At 34.8% G+C, this 12,853-nt stretch overlaps 1 protein-coding gene across 1 annotated transcript; it reads right to left on the bottom strand.

Annotated features, from left to right (window-relative positions):
• Positions 1–4,913: 4,913 nt before the first annotated feature.
• LOC121419855 (zinc finger and BTB domain-containing protein 24-like) lies at positions 4,914–12,702 on the bottom strand. Its single transcript, XM_041614320.1, has 2 exons — positions 12,254–12,702; positions 4,914–7,177 (listed from the first exon to the last, which is right to left on the bottom strand). The coding sequence occupies exon 2, from the start codon at positions 7,157–7,159 to the stop codon at positions 5,057–5,059; it is 2,103 nt and encodes a 700-aa protein (XP_041470254.1). The 5' UTR covers positions 7,160–7,177; positions 12,254–12,702; the 3' UTR covers positions 4,914–5,056.
• Between the last annotated feature and the right edge of the window lie 151 nt (positions 12,703–12,853).

Genomic DNA, 12,853 nt, shown 5'->3' with positions numbered 1-12,853 from the left:
CATGTTCCTTGGTATGTTGTTCCTTCTTTGTTGTGTTAATTTCTGTATTACCGGTACTTTTATTCTTTTAGTTATTTAATGCAAACTACAATATAGTCCAAACTTTGAATTGCATGATTGATATTACAAAATCAACATGTATGTACCTTTCATTTTAAATGTTTCGTCGCCAATGGTCATTATCTAATATAGGGGATGACTAAAAATGTTTGTTGCAAGTGTGTGAATGACTTTACCAATATTTTTTTTATGTAACAAGTCGATCATCATCATTACCATATATTTCAGTTAGCATTTTCCCTCTTTCTGTCATGCCAAGGTGACACTTCTCCAACTTTTTTTTCTGTCTTGAGCATCCTCATCATTCAGACCAACCAACCTCACTGCTTTAATCCCTCTTCACCATATCTTTCTTTGGACCTCCCTTTCCTCTCATCCCATCGAATTCCAGGGGCCCGTCTTATGAAGAGTTGTGTGATTGATCTGATCAATCGCAACTATGGAAAGCCAGCAACATCAACATAAAAAATACATGTGTGTTCAAAATATTTTTTTGTGAATGACCATATTCATATAGATTCACTGTTTTGTTGACAATTCAGTATGCTTCTCTTTGTTTTCAAAGGACGAGCAAATTTTCTAGAGAAAAAAATTATGACATTGATGGATTTCCATAAACTTGAGATTGATTGGATCAATATTGGAACACTGTGTAAGACGGGGATCAGGTCCCATGCGGTTTTTACAGGATCACCATCTTCCCTCCTCACAAGGTGGCCCATCCTTCTCAAACCACTTCTCTCTGTCTTTTTCAAAACAGTTTCTTCCAACATTTCCTTGAGCTCACTGTGTTCGTCTGTCAGAATAGACCAGTTCGTAGTTACTTCATGGGCAATTTTGGTCAAATGACCTTTCATTTCTTTCATCATGATAGGCAGATTTAAAAGCAAGATATTACGTAAGCTTGCCTTACATAGCAGGATGAAGAAATTGAATAGACCAGGTGACTAGAATAGCACACCAATGAACACTTAATGAAGGTATTTGTTGCATTCTTACTTTGAATGCATATCTTAGCATGTTGCACAATGTACTTGACAAACTGTGAAATACCAGTCGTTTGTGGAAGCATTGTTGTTTTTTGGGGATGTAAATGAAAACGACAATTCAAAATAAGGACATCAAAGTTGGTGCTTATCTCATTAGATTTTAAAGCACCATGTCACTTTAGTACAAATGACCTTCTTCTTCTGATCATGCGTAGAATCTTTTGATCATGCGCAGACAGGAACTACGAACTGGCTTATACCGCATATTTTTTTTGGTATCATGGCTCTTCCTGTTCTCAAGAAACCTATTGTTTCATTAAAGGAAAATTAAACCTTTGCAACAAGATAGCTTGTGTGAAATCAGAAGAATCAAAGAAATAGATCAACTAAAGTGAGAAAATTGATTAAATAATAAAGTTTTGAGAATTTGAAGTCTAGATCATTATTATAATGTAGATCCTCCAATTGGCAATGCGACAAAGATATGTTACGTCACATGTGAACAACTTTCCCATTACTTGTCTATATAATTATTTCATTTAAACAGCTTCTTTTATCACATCTATTAGTAGATCAAGTATTTTTCTCCAACTATCTTTGATCTTATTCTTTGATTTTTCTTTTCCACACAAGCCCACTTCGTCCAAATGTTTAATTCCCCTTTAATCACTGTGAATCGTGTCAGTGTATAAAAATTAAAGCATGAACATGTTATTTCTATCAACATTTTTCTTAATTGTAAGTGCTTTGATAGTGTGATGGATGTCTGGACACTAAAGAGAGGAACCCAATTTGCTCTGATTTCACAAGTCTGTGCATCGAATAGCTCTGATAATTTTGATTATATTTTGTGAGAAATTAATTCCAACATTACTATTTATCTATGAAACATTGCTTGAAATTGCTTTTCCCGGATTTACATCAAAAAAATTATGAAGAAATATGTCACAATGGATGTGCAAACTTTGCCTAAGCCCTTAATTAATAAAGCAAACCCTTTGAGCATCCTATTTGGTATTTTATATTTTAGTGGTTTAGTGGTTTCATGCAGAAACTTTTATTAATTTCTCAAATTTTCACAGATATCTTTGTTTTCACCTATGGTCACTTGTTCCAAGGGTTTCCTTCTCTATTACCACACAAATACAGAGGCGGACCGTGACGGGCGGAGGAGACAAAGCATTGGAGGGGCACAGCATCGTTCACAGATAATTCAGTGCCCTTCCAATCATTGTTTCCTCCACATCACGGTCTGCCACTGCACATACATATAAGCCTAAGAAAATGAACTAATTTCACCGGAGCTCAGTGCGTAGTATATAGACAAGCAAGTAGACTGACATATGTGTAAGATGCACAGTGGTTGTGTTAATTATAGTTAGAGGGGTACACAGACAGAAAAATAGGTGGCTGGCATTAACAAGTATTTGGCAGCTTCCATGTACAGGTCTACAAACATTCATAACAAAGCCGTGTACCACAGAGTATTCCACTTATATCATGATCATTGTAAATTCAAGTAACATTATGAAAGTAGAAAACAACACATACTGTAATTATTATAGGTATGTAAATTGGAACTGCAGCACATGTATAATTCAAGTGAATGGTATATTTTCTCAAGATTTCACTATTTAATAACATTTGGAACTGCTATCTTTTTGTTGGCATCATATATGTGTAAAAAAATATATCTAGGATACGCTAGGTACACACTAAACTCATACATGAGACTGCGTAGTGAAATTATTAACAGTCTTGAAGACGCACAAACAACTACTTTCAGATTTTTTAAAAGATGTTATCAGATAATCACATTATTTAATATTATACCAATGAAAGAAATCAAATACTGGATTTTCTGTAACTTTTTCTTATAATTCCAAATAAAGTTTTTTTTGCAGCACCAAATAGCTTTAATATAGGATTTTTTTTGCAACAGACCTGTACTAGTATATTTCAGAATAGAATTTGACATTGACAAAATAGACCTGCTGTCAAAAATATCAATCTAAATGCCATACATTTTTCAACAAGTGGCAAGATTTACGGTGTCTAACCTATTTGATAAAATTTTAGGTGGCGCCTGTTTGCAAGATTACACTCATCACAGTAGACTCTGCATAAGTCAACACTTGTATAAAGTCAATTGCTTGAAGGGATGGTCCAGGCTGGAGATATTTCTATCTCAATAAATAGAGTAATATTCACAAAGCAAAATGATGAAAATTTGATCAAAATTGGATAACAAATAACTAAGTTATTGAATTTTAAAGATTTGCATTATTCCGGTGAGACAGTTTTAGGCATGTCTTTATGAATATTCATTAGGTTGGAAAGAAACCATTAAAAGATCAATAGATTTTTTAGAATCCAATGATGCATTATTCAATCATCAGTATGGTTTTCGTAAAAGATATAGTACAAAATTGTCGCTTATCAAATCGTCAAACACTATTCTTAATCCTTAGACCATGGTAGAACTAGTTAACCTTGGAATATTTATTGATTTTAAAAAAGCTTTTGATACAATTGATCACAATATTTTTATACAGAAGCTTTTCCACCATGGTGTCCAAGGGCTTCCTTTAAACTTGTTTAAATACTATCTAGCTTGCAGATATCAGTTTGTTCAGCATTTGGAGATACATGTATATTCAAAGAAAATGAAAATAAGATGAGGTGTCCCTCAAGACTCGGTATAAGGGCCTCCATTGTTTTTATTACATACATAAATGATCTTCCATCCGTTTCAAAAGTTTTAAATTTTAGATTATTTGCTGATGACTAATCTTTTTCACACCTTTCCAATTAGAGAGGATGAGATCGATACCAATGAGATAAATACTGATATTAATAAAGTACAAAAGTGGTGTGTTGCCGCTAACTACTAGCTCTCTGAAAACAAAATTTATGTTAATTAGCAGTAGAAGAAGGAATGTTAAGTTGCATGGTAATATTAAACTAGATGGTGAGGAACTGGAAGAAGTTGATGAAGCAACTTTTGTAGGTATAACAATTGATAAGCATCTGTCATGGAAAGGCTATTAACGGACGATTTAACCCAAGTATATGTAAGAAAATAGGAATTTTGTTTCGGTTACAACATTTTGTACCCAAATTTATTTGATATTATTATACAAAGCTTTTATAGAGCCACATCTCACTTATGACATTAAGGTGTGGGCGAGTTCATACAAGAGCAGCCTGAATTGTATATATTTTTCCCCAATAATGGCAGTGCGGGTGAGGGTGGGGGTGCAGATGAGTCACAATCCAAAGATTTAAGATTTAATCAGATTAAACATCACACTCAAATGATTCAATGATGCTAAATCCCATTTCATCCTCCCAACAAGTTGACTAGAACAAAGAAAATATTCTATCGCATAAAAATAGCATTAAATTTCAATTTTCAGAGTCAATATAATTCCATGTATTCTTTTAGAACAATGATGCCAAACATTCACTATATAAATTCTTAAATTGTATATATTTTGATTATTTTCAATATATGATATAAATAATCAATTTTTTTAAATAGATTTTATAATAAAGAAGATCTCCACAAAATCACACAAACAATGATAGATTATAATCATGATATTGATTTTTGTCATTTAGACCATTAACATCTTTGAAAGGACATGACAAAATACATGTGCACATATGCATGTAATGAGCTCAAGAGTCAGAGCAAAAATTTGAAATGTACACGTCTATGAAGTCTTTTCATACATCAGAAATATATATAAATCAATATTCTTGGATTTTATTTCAAAGCATTAATTCATCTTATTGTTATCATCTTCTTCCTTTCTTTCATCAAGGTAAAGAGGCTACTGCAGTTCTGAAATATCTGTTTCAGCCTGTAACTTCTAACAATGCAAAGGTGTTACATGAAAGATGGCAAGCAATAAAATTCATTATTAAGTACTAGCCATTTTTAAATTTCATCAAACAATGTACATGTAGCATATTTTGTTTAATTGGAAAAGTTCACCAGGCTATACATGGGTTGGTTTTGTGTGCTGCCCTCTCACAAAATGTAGCATAAAAGTAACTTTATCAGCACACTGTTCTCCGCACATACTACAACGGAACCTGGACCCTGGCTCATGACATCCTTTATGTATAACATACATCAAACTGTCTTCAAATGTGATACCACAGAATGAACAACGCCACGGCAATCCCTCTTGGTCTCTTTCCCCCATCAGGGAAGTATTGACAAGAGGATTAGGTGGTGGCTGACTGCTCTGGGAAGACGAAATCTGCATGTTGGGAGATTCACTGCTTACTCTTCCGAGAGAAGGACCACAGTCCTTACCCCTTCTAGGATCATCAACTAGAGGTAAAGAGAATCTTCCAGGAACAATGGGCGGCTCAACTGGTCTTTCCAATTGTATTGTTCCACTGGATGATGATGCCTCTGCTCCACTTTGGACCAAAGGTTGAACTTTCCTCAGTTGATCATCTCTCTCGTTATGTCTGGTGTGTGTAATCGTATTTGCAGCTGGTTGTTCAGGTCTTCCTTTGTGGGCCTTTTGTTCCTCTCTATTTAAAGAAAAGTCAGGTGGCTGGTCCTGAACACAATCACCATCCGCAGATGGTTCCTCAGATGTTGTTGTGTTACTGTGGACTTGTACAATGTTGACAACCTCACTCCATTCTTCATCGTCCTCAGCTTCTGTCTTAATGGTGATTCTGTTGACAGGACTCTGGCTTCTTTGTTCAGAAGTACTCTGGCTGCTTGGTGTCTCTTTACTCATTGGGCTTTTTTCAAAGTGAAGATTCCCCATGGAATGTGTCGATTCTGCAGACTGTGCTGCCAGGGACTGTGGAAAATCTACCAAAGAACCCTCTGCACTTGCAGGATATCTATTAATGAAAGCAAAAGGTGCTGGGGGATTTCTCAGAAATGAATCCAGGCTCCTGCTCCGGATGTTAGCTTGTCTTTGAGCTGAGAGGGCCATCAAATGTGCTGCACTGTTAGGAGACACTGGAGAAAGACTTCCAGGTGAGTCTACAGGTGGTGACAACATATCCAAACTAGAACTAGCTGAGCAACAAGAGTTCTTTAGATGTCTTTGATACTCTGCCTCATCAGCCAACAGAATCCCACACTTGCACCTCCGAGGGTTCCATTGATACAGTCGACTATGCCCTTTCATATGGCCTTGTAGTGCTCTATTTGTTTGGAACTGCCTGCCACAACGTCTACAACTAACAGGTTTTTCTCCTTCATTTGATGTTGAGGGCAATTGGTTTGGACTCGCTGATGGAAGGTCGATCCTGACAGGTATATTGGGAGGTCTGTGCTTTTTGTAGGTCTTAACCATTGAAGGATGCTCTATGCTAATGTGTTTTTGCATGCTACGGGAGCCACCGATGAAGATTCCACAATGTGGACAGCTTCTACGCTTCTCTGTGTGAATCTTCAGGTGCTCTGTCAAATGCTGAATATCTGAAAACTGAGCGTGACACAGGGTGCATGTATGTGTCTGAATATCAGCCATTGAGTTTTTGTGGGAGCGCCGATGCCTTTGAAATGATGCCCTTGAGTTGAAGTTGGCTGGGCACTGTGGACATGCATATGGCTTGGCTCCCATGTGTTTGTTGATATGAAGCATAAGCCTCTGTTGGCTAGAAAACACGCGATCACACATACTGCACTTGAGAAAGAATCCAGGACTACTGTTTTCCGATCCTGCAGCATTCAATGATGCTTCACCGGGGCTATCCAAGGACTCAGTTTGCATGAACTCATCTCCCACATCATCATCCTCTATGTCATCGTCGTCATCATCCACAACAACAAACTGCATGTCCACAGTTTCTGTGGTCTCGGACGAGGTCTCTCGAGACAGATTGCTCCCATGTTTTGACAGATCTTGTGGAATTTCAGACTCATCTTGTTTCTTTTTCTCTGCTAGCATTGGATTCTGGGAGTCAAAGTTCATTAGCTGGGTTCCTCTTTCAAGTGGTGGTCTAGCAGAGGCTGAATCTTCATTGCTTTTTGACCTCTGTGACCGATGGTGTCCTGGTACTACTGAAGCTGAGCTGGTTTGTGAGGCTGGGTCAGATTTATCTTGCTGAGTGCTTTCCATCTTACATTTGACAAGGACCTGAAATAAAAGGAAATTGAACCAAATAGTTACAACTTGTTTGTGAAATTACCAAACAAATATTCCTTTAATATCATACTTCAAAATTTCAGGAGCTTACAAATGTCAACTATTATCATGTACTTTGCACAAACTTTATTTTGATAAGAAACAGAAGCCTCACATTATTAAACAGTTTTGGCCATCACTCTAAGTACATGTAACTGAAGCCACTTGAACCACGCACGTAAGTTTGTTTCTGTGTACGCTATGAGGCAAGTCCTGAGCCCAGGTATATTTTACATGCAAAACAAACTCAAGAGAAAGCCATCAACAATTAAAGGATTGAAAATTTGGGATACAAATGTTAGAATTTTTGAACTCCATAACAATACTCTCATAGTCACAAATTAATGTTTAAGGATTTTTTCTAAAAAAAAACCCAAGACAGAGCACTTGGAACATTAATGTATTTTTGCATGGATTTTCATCCCACAGCTGCCACCAAAATTACATAAGAGATTTATCACTAAATTCTTTGAAGAAATTTGATTGAATTCTCAGTGTTTTGTTTGTCTGATTTTTCTTAATCTATTTAAATCATATTATTCTCAGCCTGTTGATTTCTCTTAATCTGTTATGAAGAGATATCAAACAAAACACTGAAAATTTGATCAATTTAATCAAAATCAGACTAGGAATATATGCGATTTTAAAAATTTTCATTATTCCGATGAAACAGTTTGAGGCATGTCTTCATGAATATTCAATAAGCAACTTCATATCATATCCCCAATTGTTCTTTTGTATTCTATTATATGAAATTAGGTTTATTCTAATTATTTCTACCAAGAACTGAAAAAATGGATTGACAACTGATTTAGTACTTTACATATTCATTGCTGCAACTTATAAAGGAGACACACATGTATGAAAAAAATGAAACAAATATGATTTCATGTTGTAAGAAAAAGAAAGTGGGGATATGTGACATCATCAGCATGACCTATTGGCTATTGCTATTAACTATTTTCACAAATTATTGCTAAACTTTGAAATTCAATAACTTTGTTATTTGTTATCTGATATGGATGAAATTTTTCAGCATTTTCAGCATCTCTTATTCTCTTCGACTCTCAGACTTCTTCCTCTTCCTCCGTTACTTTTGGAGATCAACACTACATGATGTATGTTGTTATTTGTACGCCCGGTCTATGCTATGTTACTGTATTGTAGGCCCAAAACCACTATTTCGGCACAATTGGTCAAAAATCATGTCTCCAGCGTTCTTGCTCATCTTTCGGAGAAACAAAGCTTTTTCTGAATGATTTTGTGTTTTAATGTGATGCCAAGGGACATGTAAACAAAGGTTAATTTAATTTCAAAGGCAAAATTAAAGCAATAAAGCGTTGGGGGAGGGTTGAATTTGGGCTACAGGCTAAAAAGTGCTTGTCGCCAGTAATATTTTTTCATGTTTTTTCAACTTTATTTGAATATATAAGCACAGAGAAGAAACTTAATCACAGCTTTATAAAGGCAGCTAAATGTCCCATGAAATATACCAAAATCTTTTGAATTAACCGTTGTTTTAAAAAAAATACACCGCTTGAAAATGTGTCTCCGGATCTAGTGAAACCTACGTTACCATGTTTATACTCCATATTCGGCTATGATATTACAGTGAGAACTACACCACTACATTGTTTTTCTAACCACAAGGGGTATATATATGTGTTTAACAATGCTTTAACATTCCGATTCAAACGTAGTGGGACTTGTAACATGAAGAAGAGAGATTAGAAACAAGTAGTTTTAAGAGGTGTAACATACGTTACCATTTTTATAAAATGTATGAAGGTACAGAGCTCTGAATCATTGCTCATGAGTTAAGACTAAAAGATTATAATCTCCCTTCCCATGGGGGTCTTAGGATTCATTATTATATTGCCAACTTAACCAATTTAATCCACAGATGTAACATACGTGATGTAACATACGTTACCACACAATCGGAAATATCTGTATTAGTCATTAATTCAGTAAAAATAAATATAGTTGAGGTATGCGCCGTCTGCGAGTGGTCATTAGAAAGCTTAGGAACAGCTTCCCACGAGTATCGACTGTACAAAATACAATTTAACCTGCAAACAAGACGGGTTGAAAATTTAGGGTGAGTATTTCAAGTTGAAAATATACATTGTTTTTGTTATACAATCATGTTTTTTATGTGATTGTTGTGGATTTATTTGGTATATAGCTCCCAATGTAAAACATAATCATTACGTTGATCTGCAGGTATATTATTTCCAAATAAATCACTCAATTATCAGGTAACATAAGTTACAAATTTTGGTAACGTAAGTTTCAAAATATAGCCACATTAAAATAGATAAACCACAGAAAAGTATGTCACTTTGAACCAATTTTATTGTTGCAGCTAAGATGTAGAAGAGTTTCTGTGTCAAACCATGTTAAATTGTGTTTTTTTTTATTAATTGTTAGGGGGTTCAGTGGAACGTAAATAAACATAACTGTCTGTTCAATAATTTGATTTGTAAGTTTTGTTGTTGAACCTGGCTTAAATATTATCATACTTCGAGTATAAAGGAAAAATGTAAATTATAAAAAGAAAAAATATTGAATAAGCGATAAATAAAGTTTTTCTTTAAACATTAATGGATCAGGCATCTGTAATGATGTGGTAACGTAAGTTTCATGCTTTGGTAACGTAAGTTTCAACAATCTTGTGTCATTTAAAAGGCTGTTTCAGAGATTATGCATGGATAAGAACAGATTTTATTGTTCTAGTATAATTGTTAGTGGGCTTCTCTGGGGGAAGAGTTGTATTAAATAGTATATATCTCCTATGATCAAATACTAATTAGGGAATTCCTTACATGACCATTTGTAAACAAAAAATATCACTGGAATTAGTGTTGGGAATATCAATTGTTATCTCATTGTGAAGAAGAAACTATTTTGAATGAAGAAAATACAACAAATGGTATGAAATACACGTTTCAACGATTATCCTTGCTCATCATGGACCAGACTAATAAACTCATAAACCCTATAGCGAAACATAAGTTTCAGTAAGTGATATGGTTTATAAAACTAACTGGTTTTTTTTGCATTCTTCTCTTATTTTTTTATAGAGTTGCAATGGGAAGAAGCAGAGCTGAGATACAGGCCGCTTATAGGGCACGTAAGCGCCAACAGATTGTATTCTATACCAATCTGTCATTAATTTAACAAAGAAAGAAGCGAGTCAAGGAATTCACAAACGCAAGAGTAAAAAGGCTCAGGGAACGAATTCGCCGAATAGCTGGTGTTATAGATTCAGTTGCATTAAGACTGAAGTTATCATTCCCTATCATTGTTATTAGTACATTGTATAACTTGTAATATAGCAATTAGATTTTCACTTAATTTATATTTATAAATAACAAAGTCAAAACATTAACACAGGAGACAAATTCATGTGGCATGATTAACACGGGGATTAACAACTGATATTTTTTCTCACATATTTGCTATCAATTTCGTGATATGGGTTAACTTAAAATACATGTTTAAAATGTTTTAGGCCTACTTGCATGTAAATTTATTTAATTCATTTTTTAATTTTTTTATTTTTTATTTATGCATATAGATTTTGTTAAACTTAGAAATGTGATGTTATTTCTTAGGCTATTGAGATCCAACTGAGGTGTTATTGATAAAGGGTGACAAAATTTGTTTGTTATTTACCTTTTCCTACAGTTCTTCTTCAGCAAGTTCATGATCGATAGATAGATATATTGTGCATAGGGCGTTATTGTTCATGTTTGAGAGCACATATAACCGAGTATCTCATTTATTGCCATTTCTTGTTGTTCCATGCAAGGGTTTGGATTTTTTTACTTCTTTGTACAATATTGCAATCGCTGTTCTCTAGAGTGTTCCTGTATTAAGTTTATTGTTGTTTTATTCAATCGTTTAAACAGCCTATTAAAGCGACTGGTACTAATGGATTCGGAACATTAAAGATAACAATTTACAAGAGGATTGATACGTATACTTTCATGCTGATAAAATCAACGTGAAATCTACGTTACCGATTTCTCAATTGAAATCAAACGCAAAGCATGGCATACTTATCCCTTGAACATGTTGAATAACGAAATAGCGTTTTCCCAACTCTCGTGATTTTATTGGCATAATGTATAGTGCCTCAAATTGTCTTCTCACAGGTTATGGATTATTGTTCTTGTGTAGAGTATATACACTGACAAGTCAGAAAGTTTTACAGTTTTATAGATATTCGAAGTGTAGCGTTTGATAATTTTTATCTCCAATTCATTGGAACATGGGGTGTTGTATACGTTCACTTACAATTTATGACAAATTAATGTATGAATATATACCAAAACAAAATCACATATAATAATATTACCCATGTAACTTACGTTACTTATAATATGTAACTTACGTTACATGGAAACCATTGAATATAATTCTAAGTACACAGTATCACTTGCGTCCTTGATGTTACTCGTTAATTGTCTGGCACGTTGGTACTCCTAAATGATGAAAATAGTTTCTGTCGTAGATTCAGATGTCAAATAGAAAGAAAACTCATAAACCTAAAATTAAGTAGGTTTAACAAAATATGACACGCTTATGTTTCGTATCTCACGTAGGTCATTGGTCATGGTATAATCTGGCAGCAATTTTTTTACAAATATTACAGCCGATGGTTACTGCACTTCTGGTTTATTACGTTCTCAATTATTGACTGTAGTGACCGATTTAAAAGCATTTGGGAGTTAATGATAGTGGTAACGTATGTTACAGAGGGAAATTTACATCCCGTGAAAGAAATTATCCCACTATGATAACGAAGTAACATTATGTGCTCATATTTTTCAACTATGAACTTGAATATATGTCACTTTGAATATTAATAAAATTAATCCAATTTCGTTCACTTTATTTTTTCATTTTTGTGATTCTCCAATTGTGCCGAAATAGTGGTTTTGGGCCTGTAATAAGAGTGGTCAGTCAGAGTGTTTAACATTGAATTGCATTCTTCTTCAAGTAAGGATTTATACTCACCAAACGTGCCACATAAAAATGAGATAAACAAGGAATCAAAACAGAGTTGAGTTGACTGGATGTGTAGTTGGTGCACGGCGAAGCCTTAGGTCATTGTCAGGACTCGGGAGCTCTCTAGTGCACCGAGTCTCATCTCACTCAGTCCCAGTTCAGCATGTTCAGCTTGTCTGAAATGAATTGCACTATGCACAGATTCCATTTGATTCACAAATTTTAATTTATCTCAGTAGTGTATAGTGCGGACTGTGGGCACTTGTCGATTCAAATGTCAAAATGGGCAGGCTAAACAGACATGGGAAAAATAAAGTTGATGACAACTGCCATTTATACATGGGATGCCTTCACATACAGTACTTAGTGGGGCATTCGTGATAAAAGTATATTGCGAATATGATCAAAGATATGATCCATGAGAATATACTACTACACACGTAGTAGTCTATTCTGAATAAAGGGAGGTGGTGACAGCGCCTGGATCCGGAGCAAATGATGTGAAGTAAATTATTTTGCTCATTAATAGAAATTTTCTTGGAAATTGGTTTATATAATTTTTGAAACGATCAATTATCTTCCAGAAGATGTCAGCAATATTCTTATCTG

The sequence above is a fragment of the Lytechinus variegatus genome, chromosome 1 (genome assembly GCF_018143015.1).
Source record: "Lytechinus variegatus isolate NC3 chromosome 1, Lvar_3.0, whole genome shotgun sequence".
In the NCBI taxonomy this organism is placed as follows: Eukaryota; Metazoa; Echinodermata; class Echinoidea; order Temnopleuroida; family Toxopneustidae; genus Lytechinus; species Lytechinus variegatus.
This window is presented reverse-complemented; position numbering and strand designations above follow the sequence as displayed.